Here is a 19,434-nt window from a genome sequence, read left to right on the forward strand (position 1 = left end):
GGAGTCAAGATGCAGCCACCAGTTAGAGGGTTTTATTGACCATGAACATTTAGCTTAGCATTAGCCTTGATGACCTAGACTCAGGCTCTAAACAAAACCAGGTGGTACAATAATAGTGATGTTGGGCCAGTAGCATAACATCACTACCTACTGTGCTGTTTCTGTAACACTCATGCTGATAAAAAGTCCAGTAACGTCTCTGGTTTCATTCAGAGATCCAAAGAAAACTGTCAAGAACTGACCTGGATTTAACTGTAGTTAGCATTAGCTTTAGCTTTTAGTTGGCACCAGCACATCAGTGGAAGCTGGAGAAAGCATCTCTCAGGTGGAATTAAAGAGTTACAACTTCAAATTGTTGGATTATTCAAAAGTAACTGATTTGTTAAAGAACATGTTCGGTTTTGTTCATCATAATTATATATCTGTATGTTAGTAACAGTAATTCTGTACTGTATGATTTCATTAGCTAATGTTACATGTTTGCTTTGTTTAAGATATAAAAGTTTGGTTAGTTCTGATTAGTCATGATCTTACATCTTCAGGGTCAGACCAGGACATATGGTTAGGATTTAATTATGAGCAGCAATATATAGAGAATTAAAATATGAATAAAACTTATTTAGAAATGTTTGAAGATCATCCTGGAGTGTGTTTGTTGTTCATTCATTCAAGTTGGCAGATCTGGCAGCTATATACACATAAATATATAAAATATATGCTTATATTTACACTATGTCCATGTGGCTTTTTTTAAAATAGAGGCAGGTTTAACTCCATGTTGTTCAATAAGACACCAGCTTGTGCACTCAGCACATTTCCTACTTCAGGACTGAGGTAGACAATGAGTGAGATACAGTGGCAGAAATCATCTTAGTGTCTTATCATATTGGTAAAAAGACAGAGAGACACCAACACCACCAACTTTACAGCTGCTTTAAGCTGTGGCTCAGCAATCAGGCAGTTTTCTGGAGGCAATAGAGGCAGAAAGTCTAATGACAGCAGAAAGAAAGGAGCTGGATCTGCAGCAGGTGGAGCAGCCTGTCACTGATGGTGCTGCTCAGCACATGTCAATGCAGCAGAAAAACGTTGTACTCAGGTTTTACTCCAGTCAAACCATGTTACTAACCTCTGTGACCTTTTAAAGAGGTCAGACACCACAGAGCACAGTTTGATAGAAAGGAAGCACATTTGGGAAATTATGATTCACATTAAATCCCTGGTTCACTGTTGCAATAAACGTTTTATGTGAAGACAATATATTCAAGTATTTCTGTAGTTTCTGCTATTTGTAAATGTAAATATCCCACAGTCGTGGACACATTATGAGATGAATGAGACTTCTGTCCTGTGGTCAGACAAACTGTAAGAGACCCATCAGCACTACAACAACACTCTGTGTGTCTTTGATGTTTTGCATGAAAAGTCTGGTCCAGCTGTGATCTGTCTGTAATTACTCTGTGGATCACATCTGTATTTAAAGTCCTGGGGAAAATGTATGGGAACATTTACAGAGAGATTTCAAAACAGACAAATTTTAACTGTGTTGTCATCAGAGAAAAGATGATGGTTCAGAGCCATGAATGTTTTATTTCTCTGAAGCTTTTCCTCATGTCATAAGAAGTCAAAGGATCTGGCAAATAAAGCACAGTGTGATTGTCAGGTGCTGCGACATGAAGAGAAACTCTTCAAGCACAGAGACACTGTTCTGCAGCTTGTTCTATAAAGACATTAAGGCTGTGGTTTAGTTTTTGTAGTTATTTATTTTCATCTTTACAAAAAGAGAAACATCAAACTGTCAGCGACAATCAAAGAGGAACAAGCTGCATTTTTCTATGACGACTTTGTGAAACTCACAAAACTAGGTGAGAAAAACAACAAATGAGAGCAAAGTTTGCTGATTGTTCCAGATCAGTGCTGCAGCAACAAGTGTCATTAAAATATAAATAACAGTCAATGATCATATCAACAGCAAAGTAGATACATTTTGATATTGATACAAAACTATTGGTTGAATCATCATGTAATGTTTAAATGAATGTTTGAAACAAGTAAATGAAATAAAAAGTAAAATGACATCAAATAAGCAAAAAGTCTTTCAACCTCTAGTTTTGGTTTTTCTCCATGTTGCTGTAAATGACTTTCCAGTAATTTGGTGATTAAAAACACAACATATGAAAATAAAGAAGCTCTGAAGACCAGTTAGAGCAGGACACAGTAGTTGAACACACACACACACACACACACACACACACACACACACAGTTCAACTATAACATTATTTACTTTACAGTGACACAGAAAATCTAAAAATACTGAGATGCAGTGAATCAATTTATTTCCAATTCATCAGTTGTCAAAGTTTTTATTGATTCATCAACTAATGATTCAGTTTTAGTTTTATCTCTACACAACTATGTAATATTGAAATCTGTAATATACAAATGTACTTTCTCAGATGTCTCATGGTTTAAAGTCTTGCTTTTTACTGCAGTAGGAGGCTGCAGCTTGGTTCTAGTCTTTGACTTAAACTCTGTTTTCCTCTCATACAGACTCTATAGATAGACAGGCAGAGATTTATATGGGACACTGAACACATCCATCCATCATTTCAGACCTGCACACACTCACTCTCCACCTGTCTATATCTAACTACATGGAACCCAGCTTTCTACATTCATAATGAACATTAGAGTAAGACAGAAATCACATGGCTGATCCAATAAGAATGAAGATCCTAGAATTCCAGGCCAAGTGTCAGTGCAACATGTTCAGATATTGGAAAACAGGATGTTGGTTATAATGACAGTGAAACAATTGGTATTGATTCTTAGTCCAAAACTAAACCACCAGGATGTGATTAAAGAGCTTTAACTTTCTTCAGAAACTCTACAATATATGGACCATAGCCTGCTCAGGGCCCCATGGCCAAATGTGTGTGTGTGCATAGAAACAGTGAGCAAACAGAGGGTGTGTTACCAACTTATCTGCTGGGAAGTTTTTTCTTTCTACATATCAACAGGTTTTCACACTTTTTTCTTGTTAACACTTCTGCTGTCAATGGCAGAAACCAAAGAAGTGGATGTTGTTCATGAGAAAAACTAAACTGGACGACCACAAAACTTCTCAGTTCTATTAATATAAGTTGCCACATTTCATATATGCAGTCATCAGCACAACACACTGTACTGAGAAAACTCAGCACTACATTTTACTGAGAACATCACTGCTGCTGTTTTTCACTCAGAGTTAACAAACGTACAATTGTATCAGCTTTATTTAAAGCCTCAGATGAGAGTTAACAGTCAAGGATTCTTCAGTTTATCCGTCTTAAAATGGTGTTTTTATCCAAAAGTCTGATATAGTTTTATTGTTTCTGTGTTTACAGACGAGGACAGTCACAGTTTCATTTTGTCTTTATGTCTTTCATAAACCATGTGAAGCATCTGTTAGTGGACAGAACTCACACAGTCTTTGCACTGAAGCTCTGAGAGTCTGTGGCCTCATCACTCTGTGTGTTTAGCTGTTGCTCAGAGAGTTGATGCTGAAAATGCTTATTTAAACCATGTTCATATCCAGACTTTGTGCCACATGTTTCTTTATACAACAACATCTGATTTCACAAAGATTCACATCACAAACACACATTACCTGTATTCTGTAGGATTCACTGCTGTTGTTGATGTGATAATTTGATGTCACTGTCTGTGAAGTCGACGGCTACATCAGCTGGAATGAAACAGAATAAACGGTAAAAATATTTTCTGTATCTTTGTAGTTTGTATATGTAAAATAAACATCACATCATAAGAAACATGTGATCAGAATAAACTGAACAATCTCTGGAAATATGAACATGATAAACCAGATTTCTGTAGTTTTAGAGTAAAATCCAGGTATTTGTGTCTCACCTTTAGATTTGTTTGGACCAAGTCGACTCACCACCGAGACGAGTATTGTCAGGACCAGAACCAGAACACAGACACATGTAAAAAACACCACATAGTGAAGAGGGACAGAAGAAAGAAGGTCTGGACATGGAGGGAAGGTAGGTGGTGATGAAGGGGGAGGTGTGGTGGTGGGTTTCTCTAAAATAAAACAAAGAGAAGGATTAAAATCACTTCAAAATAAAAGTATTGTAAGTGTTTTGTTCCTTTTGTTTTTCTCCAACACATTTCTAAATGTTTCTAATATTTGTTTCTATGTGGACATTAGAAATTGTGTCACATTATAAATGATCACTGGTGACTCTGTTAGTGCAGAAACCTGCTGAACTAAAATAAAGCAATAACAAAGTGAAGTTTATAGTTGAGTTTGTTTCTCTCCAACACCTTCTGAATTTCAGGGCTCATTTCTTTTCTTTTTCAACATTAGAGCTGATGTCACATTAGAAACAAAAACTTGTTGCAGCAACTTGTTGACTGTTGATGCAGAAACCTGCTAAACACAACAAGATCAGCTGAGGACCTGTCTTTACCCTCCTGACCTGTGACGTAGATCCAGCTGGGTGGAGACTCTCCATGACTGCTGATGTGACACTTGTAGAGGCCTTCATCAGACTTGGTAACATGGTGGATGGTCATGTGACCTGTAGACTCAGTCCTGATGAGGGAGCCATCTTTATAGAAATCAGCTGGAAGGTTGAAGGAGTTGTCTGCCTTACACTGAATACTGACATTATGTCCCTCCATCACAGGGAGGACAGGACTCTGCAGGATCACTGCTCCACCTCAACACAGAGACAAACTAAAGCATTTCATCCATTTCCACACAGCTTCATCAACACTAACTCCACAGTCTGATCTTACCAGTGACAGTGATGGTGATGCTGTTACTGGTTGATCCGTCTCTGGACTCACACCAGTAAACTCCACTGTCCCCTGAGAGGATGTAACTGATGTTACAGGAAGAACCAGCTTGTCTTCCCCAGTCAGTTTCACACTGAGTCCTCTGTTCTCTGGTTGTGTTCCTCCTCAGTGTCCATCTAGCAGAGCTGTCGTCCTCACAGATCAGAGACACAGATTCTCCATAGAAAAACTGAGATCTGCTGGGACTCACAGTCAGACGAGCTGTGAGGGTTAAAATCAAACACTGCTGATCATTTTTTCACATCCTACAACAGAAAACCTGACACAGCTTCTGGTGTCACAGCTTGTATGAAGTATTTAAGTGAACAGCTGCTATTTTATTCTTTGAAGTACAGAGTAGAAAACTGTAATGATGGTTTCAGTTACTGAGTCACTGAACAGTGTAAAACATGATTTTCTCTCTAAAACTTCTCTGAAGCTGTCAACATACAAAGATCATCAACATCTAAAGACTTAATGTTTTTAATCAACCCTTTTAACTGTTCGGTCCTTTATGAATTCAATATTTAAATTGTGATAGAAGAAGTTTACTGACCCTGGTTTGTTGAGCAGCACTGCAGTAAAGAAACAACTAAAGAGAAAGAAAAGCTGAGGTTAGTGTGAGTTTAACATACAGTTAGTTCTCTCTCCTGCTCTGGTTTCTTTCTGAACCAAGCTGCAGAGGATCCTCGCTCATCATTCACTCAGTAAACCCTGTGTTTCTGTTAAGTCCATGAATCCAGTCATTACTTACATCCTCTCTTCTCTATGTCTCCAGCATGAACCCATTCATCCTGCTCACTCGCCTGCTTCTCCATTATTTCCCTTATTTTCAATGAACTGCCTTTCAACTCAGTCGCTGCCTGTGTTGTTTCCACTGACACTGACAACTTTACCAGTTAGAATCATGTTTTCTTTATTTACTAAATTCTGTGTCTTTGATGAAGCCACTTTTCTATCTGTCACTGAACAAATATTATGTATTAATCTTCTTACAAAGCAGTAGCTTTGTAAGAAGCAACGGTTCCATCTCAGAGGGTAAAGCTACATTGATGAGGGTAGAAGCAGTAGCTCAGAGTCAGCTATCAACATTCAGTAGGAGTGAAGCTGTGTGCTCACTAGTTACATATCACCTCCCATCTACTGATTGTTATTTAAGAGGTTTGTCCAAATACATTTGGTTCAGTTGTTATCACTCTGTGATTTGTCATTAGTTTTTTATTTTGACCAAAACTTCTTGTCTCTGCTGTAGAGAGAAAATCTGAGAGAACAATACAGGTGGTGGTGATTACTCTGTAGGATAAAAATGTAGAGGGTTCGCTACTTGTTGTTCTTGTTTGGCCCCTGATGATGTGTCACTCTAAAACACTGGGCTTTGATTCAACATTTTGCTCAGATAAAGAGAAAGTAAGTCTTTTTAAATAGTTTTGCAAATTAATTAAAAATAAAAAGCATTATCTCATTTACAAAAGTATTCAGAGCCTTTGCTGGAGCACAGTAAACTATACTCAGATAATAGGTGAAACAGCAAAGAAACTCTTATTAAGAAACTTATATATTATTCATTTATTGTTTATTTACTACATGATTCTTCTTAGTTTGGCAGGAGCCTTATGTCTTCAGATAAGTTTTATTAGCTCTGACCCAGTCAACAGTCCCACTCTTTCCCTGTACAGCAAACAGTGAATTATTTTAAATTCACCACTATAAATAATATAACATTTCATGTTAGACATGTAAATGTATTTCTCATTTCATTTTGAGGACATTGAAAAGTAGAATGAACAACATAAAATCAGTAAAATGTCAGCTCTCCATCAACAGCACAGACTGTAAGACCCCAGAGGTTAAAACAGATGCTACTTACAGAACAGACATTGTAGAAATGTTTCCTCCATCGTCCAGTTCAGCGACTGGTGATCGGCCTGTTTCGTAGAGAACAAGTTAAGCCTGCCCTCTTCCTCTAAGTGTGCGAGTGGTTTCCTCAGCAATAGTTATAAATAGAGCAGTTTACTTTAGGTTCGTTGTGGGTAATGATACAAGTAAAGAAACAAATATGACAGTAAAAACCCTAAAATAGCTAAAACACCTAAATCACCTTGGATTTATTTGGCTGCTTTGCTTTGAAAGGTTTGTCTAAAAATATGTGAAATTTATATGAGTCAGACTCTGGCTACATAACTTATCTTAATGTGGGGAGCTGCTGTCACAGTACTGGCAGCAGCGCAGAGATATTAACAAGCAAATGATTTTGAGTAAAGCTCAGACTTTTAACCAATCAGAGAACATCAAACCCTGTGCATTAATTTGTGGCACACAAACATACCTTCGTTTTTTTCTATGAGACACCACAAGCTTTGACACTGTGAGTGCATTGGTTTAAAATATCATGCTACAGCTTGGTTCCAAAAAGCTGCATATTGTAGCTTTAATATTGAGGAATTTGGTCACCATTTTAATTGCGGCCAATTACACCTGGATGGTGGAGGCAGCCCCTGACATTTTCAAAGTTAAAGGTAACTCCACATTATTTAAACAGTAGAAGTCTAGAAACCTATTTTCTGTGGGAGCTTTCAGCAGGACATGTGTCTTGGGGATCCCCTGGCTGCAAAATGGTGCAGTGGATTCTCGTTTTCTCAGTGTCTACTTCTACTGCAGTTAGTGCCAGTAAATACAGCTCAGGGAAGCTTTTGGAGCCTAACAACAACTGCTGGACTATTTCCCCAAAGCTCAGAGCAGCACTTGACAGATTGCAGCTTTTAACAATAGCAGTTCGGATCAGAGGCAAAAGGAAGCAATTTCTTAGGAGCCTGAAAGGAAGCAAATGAGCTTTAACAACACCACATCACATTCCATCATCCCCAACACAGGTTCCCCTCAGGACTGGTCACTCAGTCGAAGCTCACCATGAACAAAATCTTGTGAATTTTGCAGACAACACAGTAATGGTGTTCCTCATCACAGCTAGTAATGAGACAGCTTACAGACAGGAAGTGGACAATCTGAGAATGTGGTGCAGAGATCACAACCTTATGCTTATTATAAAAAACAAAAGAGATGGTTTTAGACGGCAGATTGAGCATCTCCCCTCCCACTTTCCTTGTCAATAGGTAACCCGTTGCATAACTGCACAGATAATAGTGAGGAAAACCAACCCAGTAAGACACATCACACAAGTGTACGTTTTAAAAGACAAATTTATTTTATGTTATTCCGTGTGATAAGTCAGCAAATCAAGATGAGGATGTCTCAGGCACTGGGGGCAGAGAGAGGAGGTAAGATTAATAGCAGCACAGTGATCAGAGAAATCTTACTTGAAAGGGAGGAATGAAGATGGGGAGACAGGTCAGGAATGTGGTACTTCTGGCCTATATTGGTAACTATGGGTAGTGGTAGGGAAGGAGCCAGGCAAGATGACTGGTCAAACCATGTTACTAACCTCTGTGACACTTTAAAAATGTCAGAGACCTTTGACACCACAGGGCACTAAGGTGGCAGAAAGGAGGCACCTTTGGGAGATTAAGATATATATTAATATCCATATTTTCTAAATCCACGTCACATCTTTTGTATTAAACATGTAGAAACTGGAGTCAAGATGCAGCCACCAGTTGGAGGGTTTTATTGACCATGAACATTTAGCTTAGCATTAGCCTTGATGACCTAGACTCAGGCTCTAAACAAAACCAGGTGGTACAACAATAGTGATGTTGGGCCAGTAGCATAACATCACTACCTACTGTGCTGTTTCTGTAACACTCATGCTGATAAAAAGTCCAGTAAAGTCTCTGGTTTCCTTCAGAGATCCAAAGAAAACTGTCAAGAACTGACCTGGAGTTAACTGTAGTTAGCATTAGCTTTAGCTTTTAGTCGGCACCAGCACGTCAGTGGAAGGTGGAGAAAGCATCTCTCAGGTGGAATTAAAGAGTTACAACTTCAAATTGTTGGATTATTCAAAAGTAACTGATTTGTTAAAGAACATGTTCGGTTTTGTTCATCATAATTATATATCTGTATGTTAGTAAAAGTAATTCTGTACTGTATGATTTCATTATTATCATTTCTGTATTATTTCTAATGTTACATGTTTGCTTTGTTTAAGATATAAAAGTTTGGTTGGTTAGTTAGTTCTGATTAGTCATGATCTTACATCTCCAGGGTCAGACCAGGACAAAGGGTTAGGATTTAATTATGAGCAGCAATATATAGAGAATTAAAATATGAATAAAACTTATTTAGAAATGTTTGAAGATCATCCCTGAGTGTGTTTGTTGTTCATTCATTCAAGTTGGCAGATCTGGCAGCTATATACACATAAATATATAAAATATATGCTTATATTTACACTATGTCCATGTGGCTTTTTTTAAAATAGAGGCAGGTTTAACTCCATGTTGTTCAATAAGACACCAGCTTGTGCACTCAGCACATTTCCTACTTCAGGACTGAGGTAGACGATGAGTGAGATACAGTGTGTAAAGAAATATTGGCAGAAATCATCTTAGTGTCTCATCATATTGGTAAAAAGACAGAGAGGCACCAACACCACCAACTTTACAGCTGCTTTAAGCTGTGGCTCAGCAATCAGGCAGTTTTCTGGAGGCAATAGAGGCAGAAAGTCTAATGACAGCAGAAACAAAGGAGCTGGATCTGCAGCAGGTGGAGCAGCCTGTCACTGATGGTGCTGCTCAGCACATGTCAGTGCAGCAGAAAAACGTTGTACTCAGGTTTTACTCCAGTCAAACCATGTTACTAACCTCTGTGACCTTTTAAAGAGGTCAGACACCACAGGACACAGTTTGATAGAAAGGAAGCACATTTATGAAATTATGATTCACATTAAATCCCTGGTTCACTGTTGCAATAAACGTTTTATGTGAAGACAATATATTCAAGTATTTCTGTAGTTGCTGCTATTTGTAAATGTAAATATCCCACAGTCGTGGACACATTATGAGCTGAATGAGACTTCTGTCCTGTGGTCAGACAAACTGTAAGAGACCCATCAGCACTACAACAACAATCTGTGTGTTTTTGATGTTTTGCATGAAAAGTCTGGTCCAGCTGTGATCTGTCTGTAATTACTCTGTGGATCACATCTGTATTTAAAGTCCTGGGGAAAATGTATGGGAACATTTACAGAGAGATTTCAAAACAGACAAATTTTAACTGTGTTGTCATCAGAGAAAAGATGATGGTTCAGAGCCATGAATGTTTTATTTCTCTGAAGCTTTTCCTCATGTCATAAGAAGTCAAAGGATCTGGCAAATAAAGCACAGAGTGATTGTCAGGTGCTGCGACGTGAAGAGAAACTCTTCAAGCACAGAGACACTGTTCTGCAGCTTGTTCTATAAAGACATTAAGGCTGTGGTTTAGTTTTTGTAGTTATTTATTTTCATCTTTACAAAAAGAGAAACATCAAACTGTCAGTGACAATCAAAGAGGAACAAGCTGCATTTTTCTATGACGACTTTGTGAAACTCACAAAACTAGGTGAGAAAAACAACAAATGAGAGCAAAGTTTGCTGATTGTTCCAGATCAGTGCTGCAGCAACAAGTGTCATTAAAATATAAATAACAGTCAATGATCATATCAACAGCAAAGTGGATACATTTTGATATTGATACAAAACTATTGGTTGAATCATCATGTAATGTTTAAATGAATGTTTGAAACAAGTAAATGAAATAAAAAGTAAAATGACATCAAATGAGGAAAAAGTCTTTCAACCTTTAGCTTTGTTTTTTCTCCATGTTGCTGTAAATGACTTTCCAGTAATTTGGTGATTAAAAACACAACATATGAAAATAAAGAAGCTCTGAAGACCAGTTAGAGCAGGACACAGTAGTTGAACACACACACACACACACACACACACACACACACACACAGTTCAACTATAACATTATTTACTTTACAGTGACACAGAAAATCTAAAAATACTGAGATGCAGTGAATCAATTTATTTCCAATTCATCAGTTGTCAAAGTTTTTATTGATTCATCAACTAATGATTCAGTTTTAGTTTTATCTCTACACAACTATGTAATATTGAAATCTGTAATATACAAATGTACTTTCTCAGATGTCTCATGGTTTAAAGTCTTTCTTTTTACTGCAGTAGGAGGCTGCAGCTTGGTTCTAGTCTTTGACTTAAACTCTGTTTTCCTCTCATACAGACTCTATAGATAGACAGGCAGAGATTTATATGGGACACTGAACACATCCATCCATCATTTCAGACCTGCACACACTCACTCTCCACCTGTCTATATCTAACTACATGGAACCCAGCTTTCTACATTCATAATGAACATTAGAGTAAGACAGAAATCACATGGCTGATCCAATAAGAATGAAGATCCTAGAATTCCAGGCCAAGTGTCAGTGCAACATGTTCAGATATTGGAAAACAGGATGTTGGTTATAATGACAGTGAAACAATTGGTATTGATTCTTAGTCCAAAACTAAACCACCAGGATGTGATTAAAGAGCTTTAACTTTCTTCAGAAACTCTACAATATATGGACCATAGCCTGCTCAGGGCCCCATGGCCAAATGTGTGTGTGTGCAGAGAAACAGTGAGCAAACAGAGGGTGTGTTACCAACTTATCTGCTGGGAAGTTTTTTCTTTCTACATATCAACAGGTTTTCACAGTTTTTTCTTGTTAACACTTCTGCTGTCAATGACAGAAACCAAAGAAGTGGATGTTGTTCATGAGAAAAAATAAACTCGACGACCACAAAACTTCTCAGTTCTATTCCATTATAAATTGTCACATTTCAACAGTCACACTACAGACATGATATTATCAGCACAACACACTGTACTGAGAAAACTCAGCACTACATTTTACTGAGAACATCACTGCTGCTGTTTTTCACTCAGAGTTAACAAACGTACAATTGTATCAGCTTTATTTAAAGCCTCAGATGAGAGTTAACAGTCAAGGATTCTTCAGTTTATCCGTCTTAAAATGGTGTTTTTATCCAAAAGTCTGATATTGTTTTACTGTTTCTGTGTTTACAGACGAGGACAGTCACAGTTTCATTTTGTCCTGTCTTTCATAAACCATGAACATGATAAACCAGATTTCTGTAGTTTTAGAGTAAAATCCAGGTATTTGTGTCTCACCTTTAGATTTGTTTGGACCACAGCAACTCACCACTAAGACAAGTATAATCAGGACCAGAACCAGAAGACAGACACATATAAAAAACACCACATAGTGAAGAGGGACAGAAGAAGGAAGGTCTGGATCTGGAGGGAAGGTAGGTGGTGATGAAGGGGGAGGTGTGGTGGTGGGTTTCTCTAAAATAAAACAAAGAGAAGGATTCAAATCACTTCAAAATAAAACTTGCACCCACTTTACTGTAATACTGAGTATTATATTACAAAAGTGAAGTTTACAGTTGGGTTTGTTTCCCTCCAACACCTTCTCAATTTCATGGCCTATTTCTTTTCTTTTCAACATTACAGCTGATGTCACATAAGAAATGAAAACTTGCATCAACTTGTTGACTGTTAGTAAATAGTAAATAGTAAATAGACTGTTGATGCAGAAACCTGCTAAACACAACAAGATCAGCTGAAGACCTGTCTTTACCCTCCTGACCTGTGACGTAGATCCAGCTGGGTGGAGACTCTCCATGACTGCTGATGTTACACTTGTAGAGGCCTTCATCAGACTTGGTAACATGGTGGATGGTCATGTGACCTGTAGGCTCAGTCCTGATGAGGGAGCCATCTTTATAGAAATCAGCTGGGAGCTTGGAGGGAGGGCTCTTTGTTTGACAGTGCAGAGAGACATTATGTCCCTCCATCACAGGGAGGACAGGACTCTGCAGGATCACTGCTCCACCTCAACACAGAGACAAACTACAGCATTTCATCCATTTCCACACAGCTTCATCAACACTAACTCCACAGTCTGATCTTACCAGTGACAGTGATGTTGATGCTGTTACTGGTTGATCCGTCTCTGGACTCACACCAGTAAACTCCACTGTCATCTATGATCATGTAACTGATGTTACAGGAAGAACCAGCTCGTCTTCCCCAGTTAGTTTCACACTGAGTCCTCTGTTCTCTGCTTGTGTTCCTCCTCAGTGTCCATCTAGCAGAGCTGACAGATCAGAGACACAGATTGTCCTCTAAAAAACTGAGATTTGATGGGACTCACAATCAGACGAGCTGTGAGGGTTAAAATCAAACTGTTCATTTTTATTCGTGTTAAAACTACCATAATTAATCCATAAAATTAAGCTGTCAACATACAAAGATCATCAACATCTAAAGACTTAATGTCCTCTCTTGTCCACCTCTTCTTCTGAGTGTGCAAGTGGTTTTCTCTGCAGTAGTTGTGATGAGAGTGATTTACTGAAGCTCTGTTTTATGTAGAGACACAAATAAAACAGTAAAATTATAAAAACTGCTTTTTGTCACACCTGAAACACTAGATCACTGTGGCTGCTTCAAAAGGTTTCCCTATGGTCTTATCAGGAAAAATTATATGTATAAGTGCCCTTCTTAACCAATGTCAAGATTAATTAAAAGATAAAAAAAATGATTAAATATATAATTCTTACCTTGTTTGTAACCACTTAAAGACTGACCACTCAGCATTCAGGAACTTTATTGGAGCTTGTTTAGCCAATGCAGAGTGTGTTAGAAGTTCAGTTCTGTTGTTTTCTTTCCTTGTCATATTTAGTTGATGATTAACATCGTGATTCCAACAGTGAAATTTGTCTTACATTTGCAGTAAATTTGAGAAAATCTGATTTAATTGAATTTGACAGTTCATGATCTGTGTTTAGGATAATTTGTGTAGACAGGATCAACAGATCAACAGATCAACAGATAAACAACTTTGGATCCACAAATTCATACATTAAGATTAGTTTTTGCAAAGCTAATTTTGTAATTGAGAGAATGACTTTTAGCACAAAGATTTAAAAATATGGATTCAATATTCACATAATAATATACAAGTCCAAATTTTATTTGCACTGTTAAAAACTTTATTTACTTTTGAAATGATAAAATAATGCAGCCAATTAACTCCATAGAAGTGTTGCAGGACAATAGGAAGCTGACGTCTCATTGTCATCTCCTGTATTCAATTAAATCAGATGCCCCGACTCGTCAGAGTTTTAACATTGTCCCCAAATTAAAATTAATATGTGTAGACAGTTTGATGTTGGATATTCCGGTGAAGCATTAGGTGAAGTTCATCCTCAATAAGTTTTGAGAGACAAAACTAATCTAAGCAGATGTGTTGTGCTTTACTTTGTTGAATGTCAGAATATCTGACATCAAACTGTTTGCACCACAGTCCTCTGTCCTTCTATAGGCAACATTTTTATTTGCAGTTTTAAAGCGCTGGCGTAGTTGGCCATTTTCCTTTATACATTACATAAAAGCAAATTATGTTTAACTCCCGCCCATGACAATAAAAAACTTCACTAAAATATAGATTACATTAAAGATCATTCATGCACCTTTTTTGTAATCGTTGCAGCCTAAAATGCCAGATTGTGCAACAGCTTTTCTGAAACATTATGCAATAGTGGTAAATAGATTCATATTTTATTGTATTGTATTAAAGTACTAAAGGAAGGAAAATCTCAGGATGGCTTAAATAAACTAGTTTTAGTTTTTCATGTCATTGAATTTGCACCAAAAACATCTAAAAGAAAAAAAAGCATTGGAGTTGTCTTGCAGTTGCTGTATGACCAAGTGGATGTTGGAGTTTGTGAAGGTGTGAAGTTCTACTTCAGTGAAGAGTAGACGACCTCTGGTTCAAGTTGAGGCTCTGAACACAAACAAATGCACTGGTTAATTCTGCACAGTATCAACTCTGCCACTTCTAACTGTTTAGTTAATGTAATGCTGTCGGGTTCAGAAAGAAAGAGAAGAAAGAAATGCTGTTAATAAGTAGCAATTTTTAAAAAATGTTTGTAACCAAACTTTCAGCTTGTAGTGACGACAGAACATCAGAAACATAGTAAAAACTGACTAATATCTAGAGCAAACACAAACCAACACATGGAATTTATGTGTATAAAATGTATAGCAGACAGGGTTGTTACTGTACAGTATCTGCAGGAGGCAACTCCAGTGTGGTAAAGGAAGATGTACCTCTGCTCCTGTTTGGTCTGATGACTATTCGTCCATAACTGACGTCTTCTGTTCTCACTGCTGAGTAAACTGCAGCTGGATCAGTCTCTGCAAAAAAAGCCAGTCAAGCACATGTAAAGTCTCATAAGGACTCAAAGGTTGTGCATTGAACAGTGGTTTCTGCCATTGGCCTTTACACACTGAGTCCCTGAAACTTCACAATGGGCATAATTTGCTAAATGCTCTGTAGTTTTTGTGTTTTTTTTTTCAGTTCCACAGTTGTAGAATATAGGATTCAAGCAGCAGACTTCTTTGTTTTTTTTTTTTTGGAAACGTTTTGCTATTTATCCAAGCAGCTTCTTCAGATCTGAATAAATTGGCTGGGGAACCCAGCAGACATGAACCTCATGAAAGCTCAGGAACATCTCCTCAATGAAAAGAAAAGACAGATCCACTTCACCATCACACTTTAAAACAGAAATTGAACAACCTAGCAACAGACTGAAGATCCTGTTTCGATAAGTAGTGAAACATTTCTGACCAAGAAGAAAAAATAATGATCAGTATACTAACATTCTAATTTAAATCACAAGAAACATAACGTATCATTTCTCCTTCTATAACATCAGATTAGACACTGATCAGCCACAACATTACTACTGGTCTCAGTGTCATGGAGGACATGGCCACTTTGAACAGTCTGCAGCTACACAGTCCCACACACAACTAAATGTGAAAGGCCCGTGACACACTAAGCTGAAGACTGGGCATCAGGAGGTCAGGGGGTGTTGGTCAGCCCAGTCTTTTCAAAGGGTCCTGCATCGTCCTGCATTACAAGAGACGGATCTTGTGAATATGAGTTACAGAAGTACGGATCTCGTATTTACAAGTTATGTTTCTCATAATTACAAGAGTTTACAAGATCTCATTATTATGACTTAGGGAAATAATAAATGTGAAAACCTGCCTTAGAATAATCAGGTTTTTAAGATAAGGACCTGGGACAGCAGATAAACAAACTGTAAACAAAGCAGTGTTAGCTTACTATTTTCACAAAACTCTTGCTCACCACAAACAGAGTGATGTGAAACTACCTCTAATGGAGCATATGTTTATTAAAATGTTAAAACAATAGTATAAATGGTACAAGTCTCTTTTCTGTGGCTGCACATTACATTGACCAAAGAACGGGATCTCCTATGTACGAGTTATAGAACTACAGATCTTGCATTTACAAGTTATGTTTCTCATAGTTACGAGATCCGGATCTTGTAATTACAAGATTAAAGATCAACAGCTTTTGGCTTGTCTCTTCAGGGGTCGCCACAGTGGAATGTATTCCTCACGTATTCCTGCTGCAACCCCACCATTTCAGGTTTTTAAGCTCTATCAGTATCACTCCCAAAACTCTAAAAATGGAACCGTTGATAGCTAATTATGTGCACTTAGTGTCACAGTCCTGTCCCCATGTTTTAGTTATCAAGCTTTATTTCCTGTTTTTATTTTGTTGATCTTCCTGTGAGTCTGTTTGCTGTCTTTACCTTCCTCATTTTGTCCTGATTTGTTTCACCTGGTCCCCAGTCCTTTTATACCCTGCTCTCTCTGCTGGTTTGTGTTATGTGTGTTAGTACTCTTTCTGCATTTGTCACAAGTTTGTGTCCTGCCTGATCCCTGTCTGGACTGTCAAGGTTTTGGTCTATGGTTTGATCTTTCCTTATGTGGTTTTGTATCCCTTGTTATGAGGTTTGGTCATTTCTTGTTACATTTTGCATTAGTTTATCTTCCCCAGTTCCCTGTATCCGTTATCCCCGTTAATTTCCCACTGCCTCGAGTTTAGTTTGTTTATGTTTTGTTCCCTTCTGTCTATTCCTGTTTAGTTCATTTGTCCCTGTTAATTTACCCTCTTACCTGTGTATTATAATTAGTTATGGTCTAATATGGTCTCTGAGTGCACCCTACCTTGTGTTAGTCTTGTATGTGTGCACTCTGTTTGAATAGCTGTCATAATCTGTCGTTTACCCTGCATGTGTTTAGATGTTGTTTTGTTACCTTTTAGTTTAGTAAGTTCTTTACCCTCCTCCTGTGGAGGGATTTTTAGTTGTTAAACCCTCCTGTTTCTTTATCAATAAATAACCTTTTCTTTATACCTCCTCTTGTCTCCTCTAAATACCATAACACTTAGTTTTCCAAAATTTTAACAAATAGGCTATAAAGTGAGGTTTAGTTTGCAGCCAACAGTGTGACTCTCCGTATCCATGGCAACACAATATTTCCTGTTTCCTAGTGAAGTTTTTAACGTTTAATGTGAGATTTTCCAAAATACCATGTCAAAGATGTAAATTGATTTAAGATAATCTTTAAATTGCCTAAATCAAATTAAGAATGAAATTAGCTCATCCTAAACCATGATTCCATTGTCATTTCAAATAGCGACAGATTAATAACCACTATAACTTTTCTACACATCTTGATCTTTGGATCTTGGAAAATGTGTTTACTCATGAGAAGAAAATATACCTTTGGACGTTCAGATAACTCTCTGATTTCTTCATATCAATGAAGGAAACTTGAAAACAGGATGGTTTTCTAGTTCTGAATTGTAGCATTTAAATACACATATACCTTATAACATTGCTGTAACTTCAATGCACATATCTTCAGTTACAGGTAGTTTCACATCACTTTGTTTGTGGTGAGCCAGAGTGGTGTGAAAATAATAAGCTGTACAGTTTGTCTGCTGTCCCAGGTCCTCAGCTTTCTCTTGGTCTCATGCAAACACAGAACGCAGTGTTATGCTCATCAGCTCTTATCTTAACGGCATGTTTTAGCACCATTTGTTGGCCCAGAAAAACTGGTGCAGCAGTAGGTCTTCATCAGAGCCAGTTCTGATGAATGGCTTGTTGTGTCATGGCACATACATTGTGTACAGAGGTGATAGAAAGTTGTCAAAGTAAAAGTGCAAATATTGGCCTAAAAAGTAGTGATGGCGAGATTAAGCTTCATCTTTGGGTCCATTGAACTGGACCAAAAGAATTAAACAGATCTTGCTTAACCAGTCACGTGGTACAGCCCGGCGGCAAGGTTTCAGACATCATCACATAAGCCATTGAAAAATACTTCGATACTTGCTTAAACAAATTATTCTGGATTAACCGACAGATGCCTCAACACAAGCCTTAGCACGGCAAGTCACATCACTACTGAAAAGTCTCCATTACAAATACTACTTCAAATATTTTCGTCAGGTAAACTTACTAAGCAGATTATCTTAATTTTAATTAAAGAAAAGAAAACAATCTATTTTAAATGATACTGGTTATGTAATTGTGGCAAAACATGTAGAATAATTAATGAAACCTAAGGGTCAAAACTCATTGTTGGTAAAAGTGGAGCTGATTTTAACCTCTTCATGTGCTGACAGGTGGTTAACTCAATGATATATAATTATCTATTAGTTCAGAATATTTTCAAAAAAGTAAAAGAATATTATATCATGTCTTCTTGTTTCTATTGTATTGATCAATAAACACAATTTAAAAGAACAAGAATTAACATTTGGAAGTAAAGATTGGCAGTTACTCGTTTCTATTCTTCTAGAGAGCAGGATACCACAGGACAGTGCAGTGATGACTAATTTAATGTAATCAGCCTGTCAGACTAAACTCGACTCCACTAATTAGACTTTGTTCAAATAAATAAATAAGTTGAGTAGTGTTGGTCACAAACATAAAGATGTGAAGTCATACCTCTCTTCTTTGGTTTGGGGTTTTTGATAACTATTTGTCCATAATTTACATCTCCATTTCTCTCGGCTGAGGAGACTGAAGGTAGATGACTCTCTGCAAAATACAATACACACAAGTTACATTATTACAACGAGTACAGCAAATATTCAGCTGCAAGTACTGCAGTAACCAGTTTATTAAAGCAATAACACATTTTTCAGTTCTATATGAATATATATGAAAAAACAGCAGCAACCATCACAATGTAGCTAAAGGCTCAGCAGTAAAAGTTTAACATGAACTGAGTTATAGTTTATACTGTGTTTGCTTGTTTTTTAGTTTTTGAGTGGCTAATTTTAAATGAAACAACTGAAACTTTGTAACAGTGAAATCAAAATGTGATCATTTAGTGTCACATAAAAGGGTTAGTTTAAGATAGAATATTCCACGTGCAGAGTGCATAACTTCATAAACTCTTTAGACTATGATATCAACAGACAGACAAGTGTTTTTATCAGAAACAGGAAACTGGTCGACCACAAGGTACAAACAACCTAAATCACCTCATATACTGTCATCCTCCAAAATAAAAAACCTTCATCTTAAAAAATAATTTAGCAGAGTGATCAAATCTAAAAAAAAATCATATCAAATCACATAATTCACTTGTGATTTCTGTTGCTATTAAACCCTGACATTTTACTGTGCCTTCAGAATCCATTTTATCCTCATAGCCTAAAAAC

At 37.3% G+C, this 19,434-nt stretch overlaps 3 protein-coding genes across 12 annotated transcripts in view; 1 reads left to right on the plus strand and 2 right to left on the minus strand.

Annotated features, from left to right (window-relative positions):
- LOC137137902 (immunoglobulin superfamily member 3-like) overlaps positions 1-19,434 on the plus strand; it is a 221,794-nt gene that overhangs the window by 23,397 nt on the left and 178,963 nt on the right. The window lies entirely within an intron of this gene.
- The window catches only part of LOC137137929 (high affinity immunoglobulin epsilon receptor subunit alpha-like), a 96,805-nt gene continuing 79,110 nt past the window's right edge, over positions 1,740-19,434 (minus strand). For 2 of the 5 annotated variants that reach the window (XM_067524766.1, XM_067524763.1), the window contains 3 exons: positions 12,463-12,708; positions 3,909-4,085; positions 1,740-3,726 (listed from right to left, as the gene is read on the minus strand). In XM_067524766.1, the coding sequence (XP_067380867.1) occupies positions 3,665-3,726; positions 3,909-4,085; positions 12,463-12,708 (485 nt within the window). In that variant the 3' untranslated portion in view covers positions 1,740-3,664. Of the gene's footprint in view, positions 3,727-3,908; positions 4,086-4,474; positions 4,727-4,805; positions 5,067-5,400; positions 5,437-6,711; positions 7,041-11,981; positions 12,159-12,462; positions 12,709-19,434 lie in introns of those variants that run through there. The other 3 variants (XM_067524765.1, XM_067524767.1, XM_067524764.1) reach the window with 3 other exon arrangements.
- LOC137137914 (Fc receptor-like protein 5) overlaps positions 13,832-19,434 on the minus strand; it is a 39,749-nt gene continuing 34,146 nt past the window's right edge. For both annotated transcript variants that reach the window (XM_067524737.1, XM_067524736.1), the window contains exons 6-8: positions 18,713-18,805; positions 14,988-15,074; positions 13,832-14,661 (exon numbers count right to left, since the gene is read on the minus strand). In XM_067524737.1, the coding sequence (XP_067380838.1) occupies positions 14,618-14,661; positions 14,988-15,074; positions 18,713-18,805 (224 nt within the window). In that variant the 3' untranslated portion in view covers positions 13,832-14,617. The remainder of the gene's footprint in view (positions 14,662-14,987; positions 15,075-18,712; positions 18,806-19,434) is intronic.

Source organism: Channa argus, chromosome 12 (genome assembly GCF_033026475.1).
Source record: "Channa argus isolate prfri chromosome 12, Channa argus male v1.0, whole genome shotgun sequence".
Lineage (NCBI taxonomy): Eukaryota > Metazoa > Chordata > Actinopteri > Anabantiformes > Channidae > Channa > Channa argus.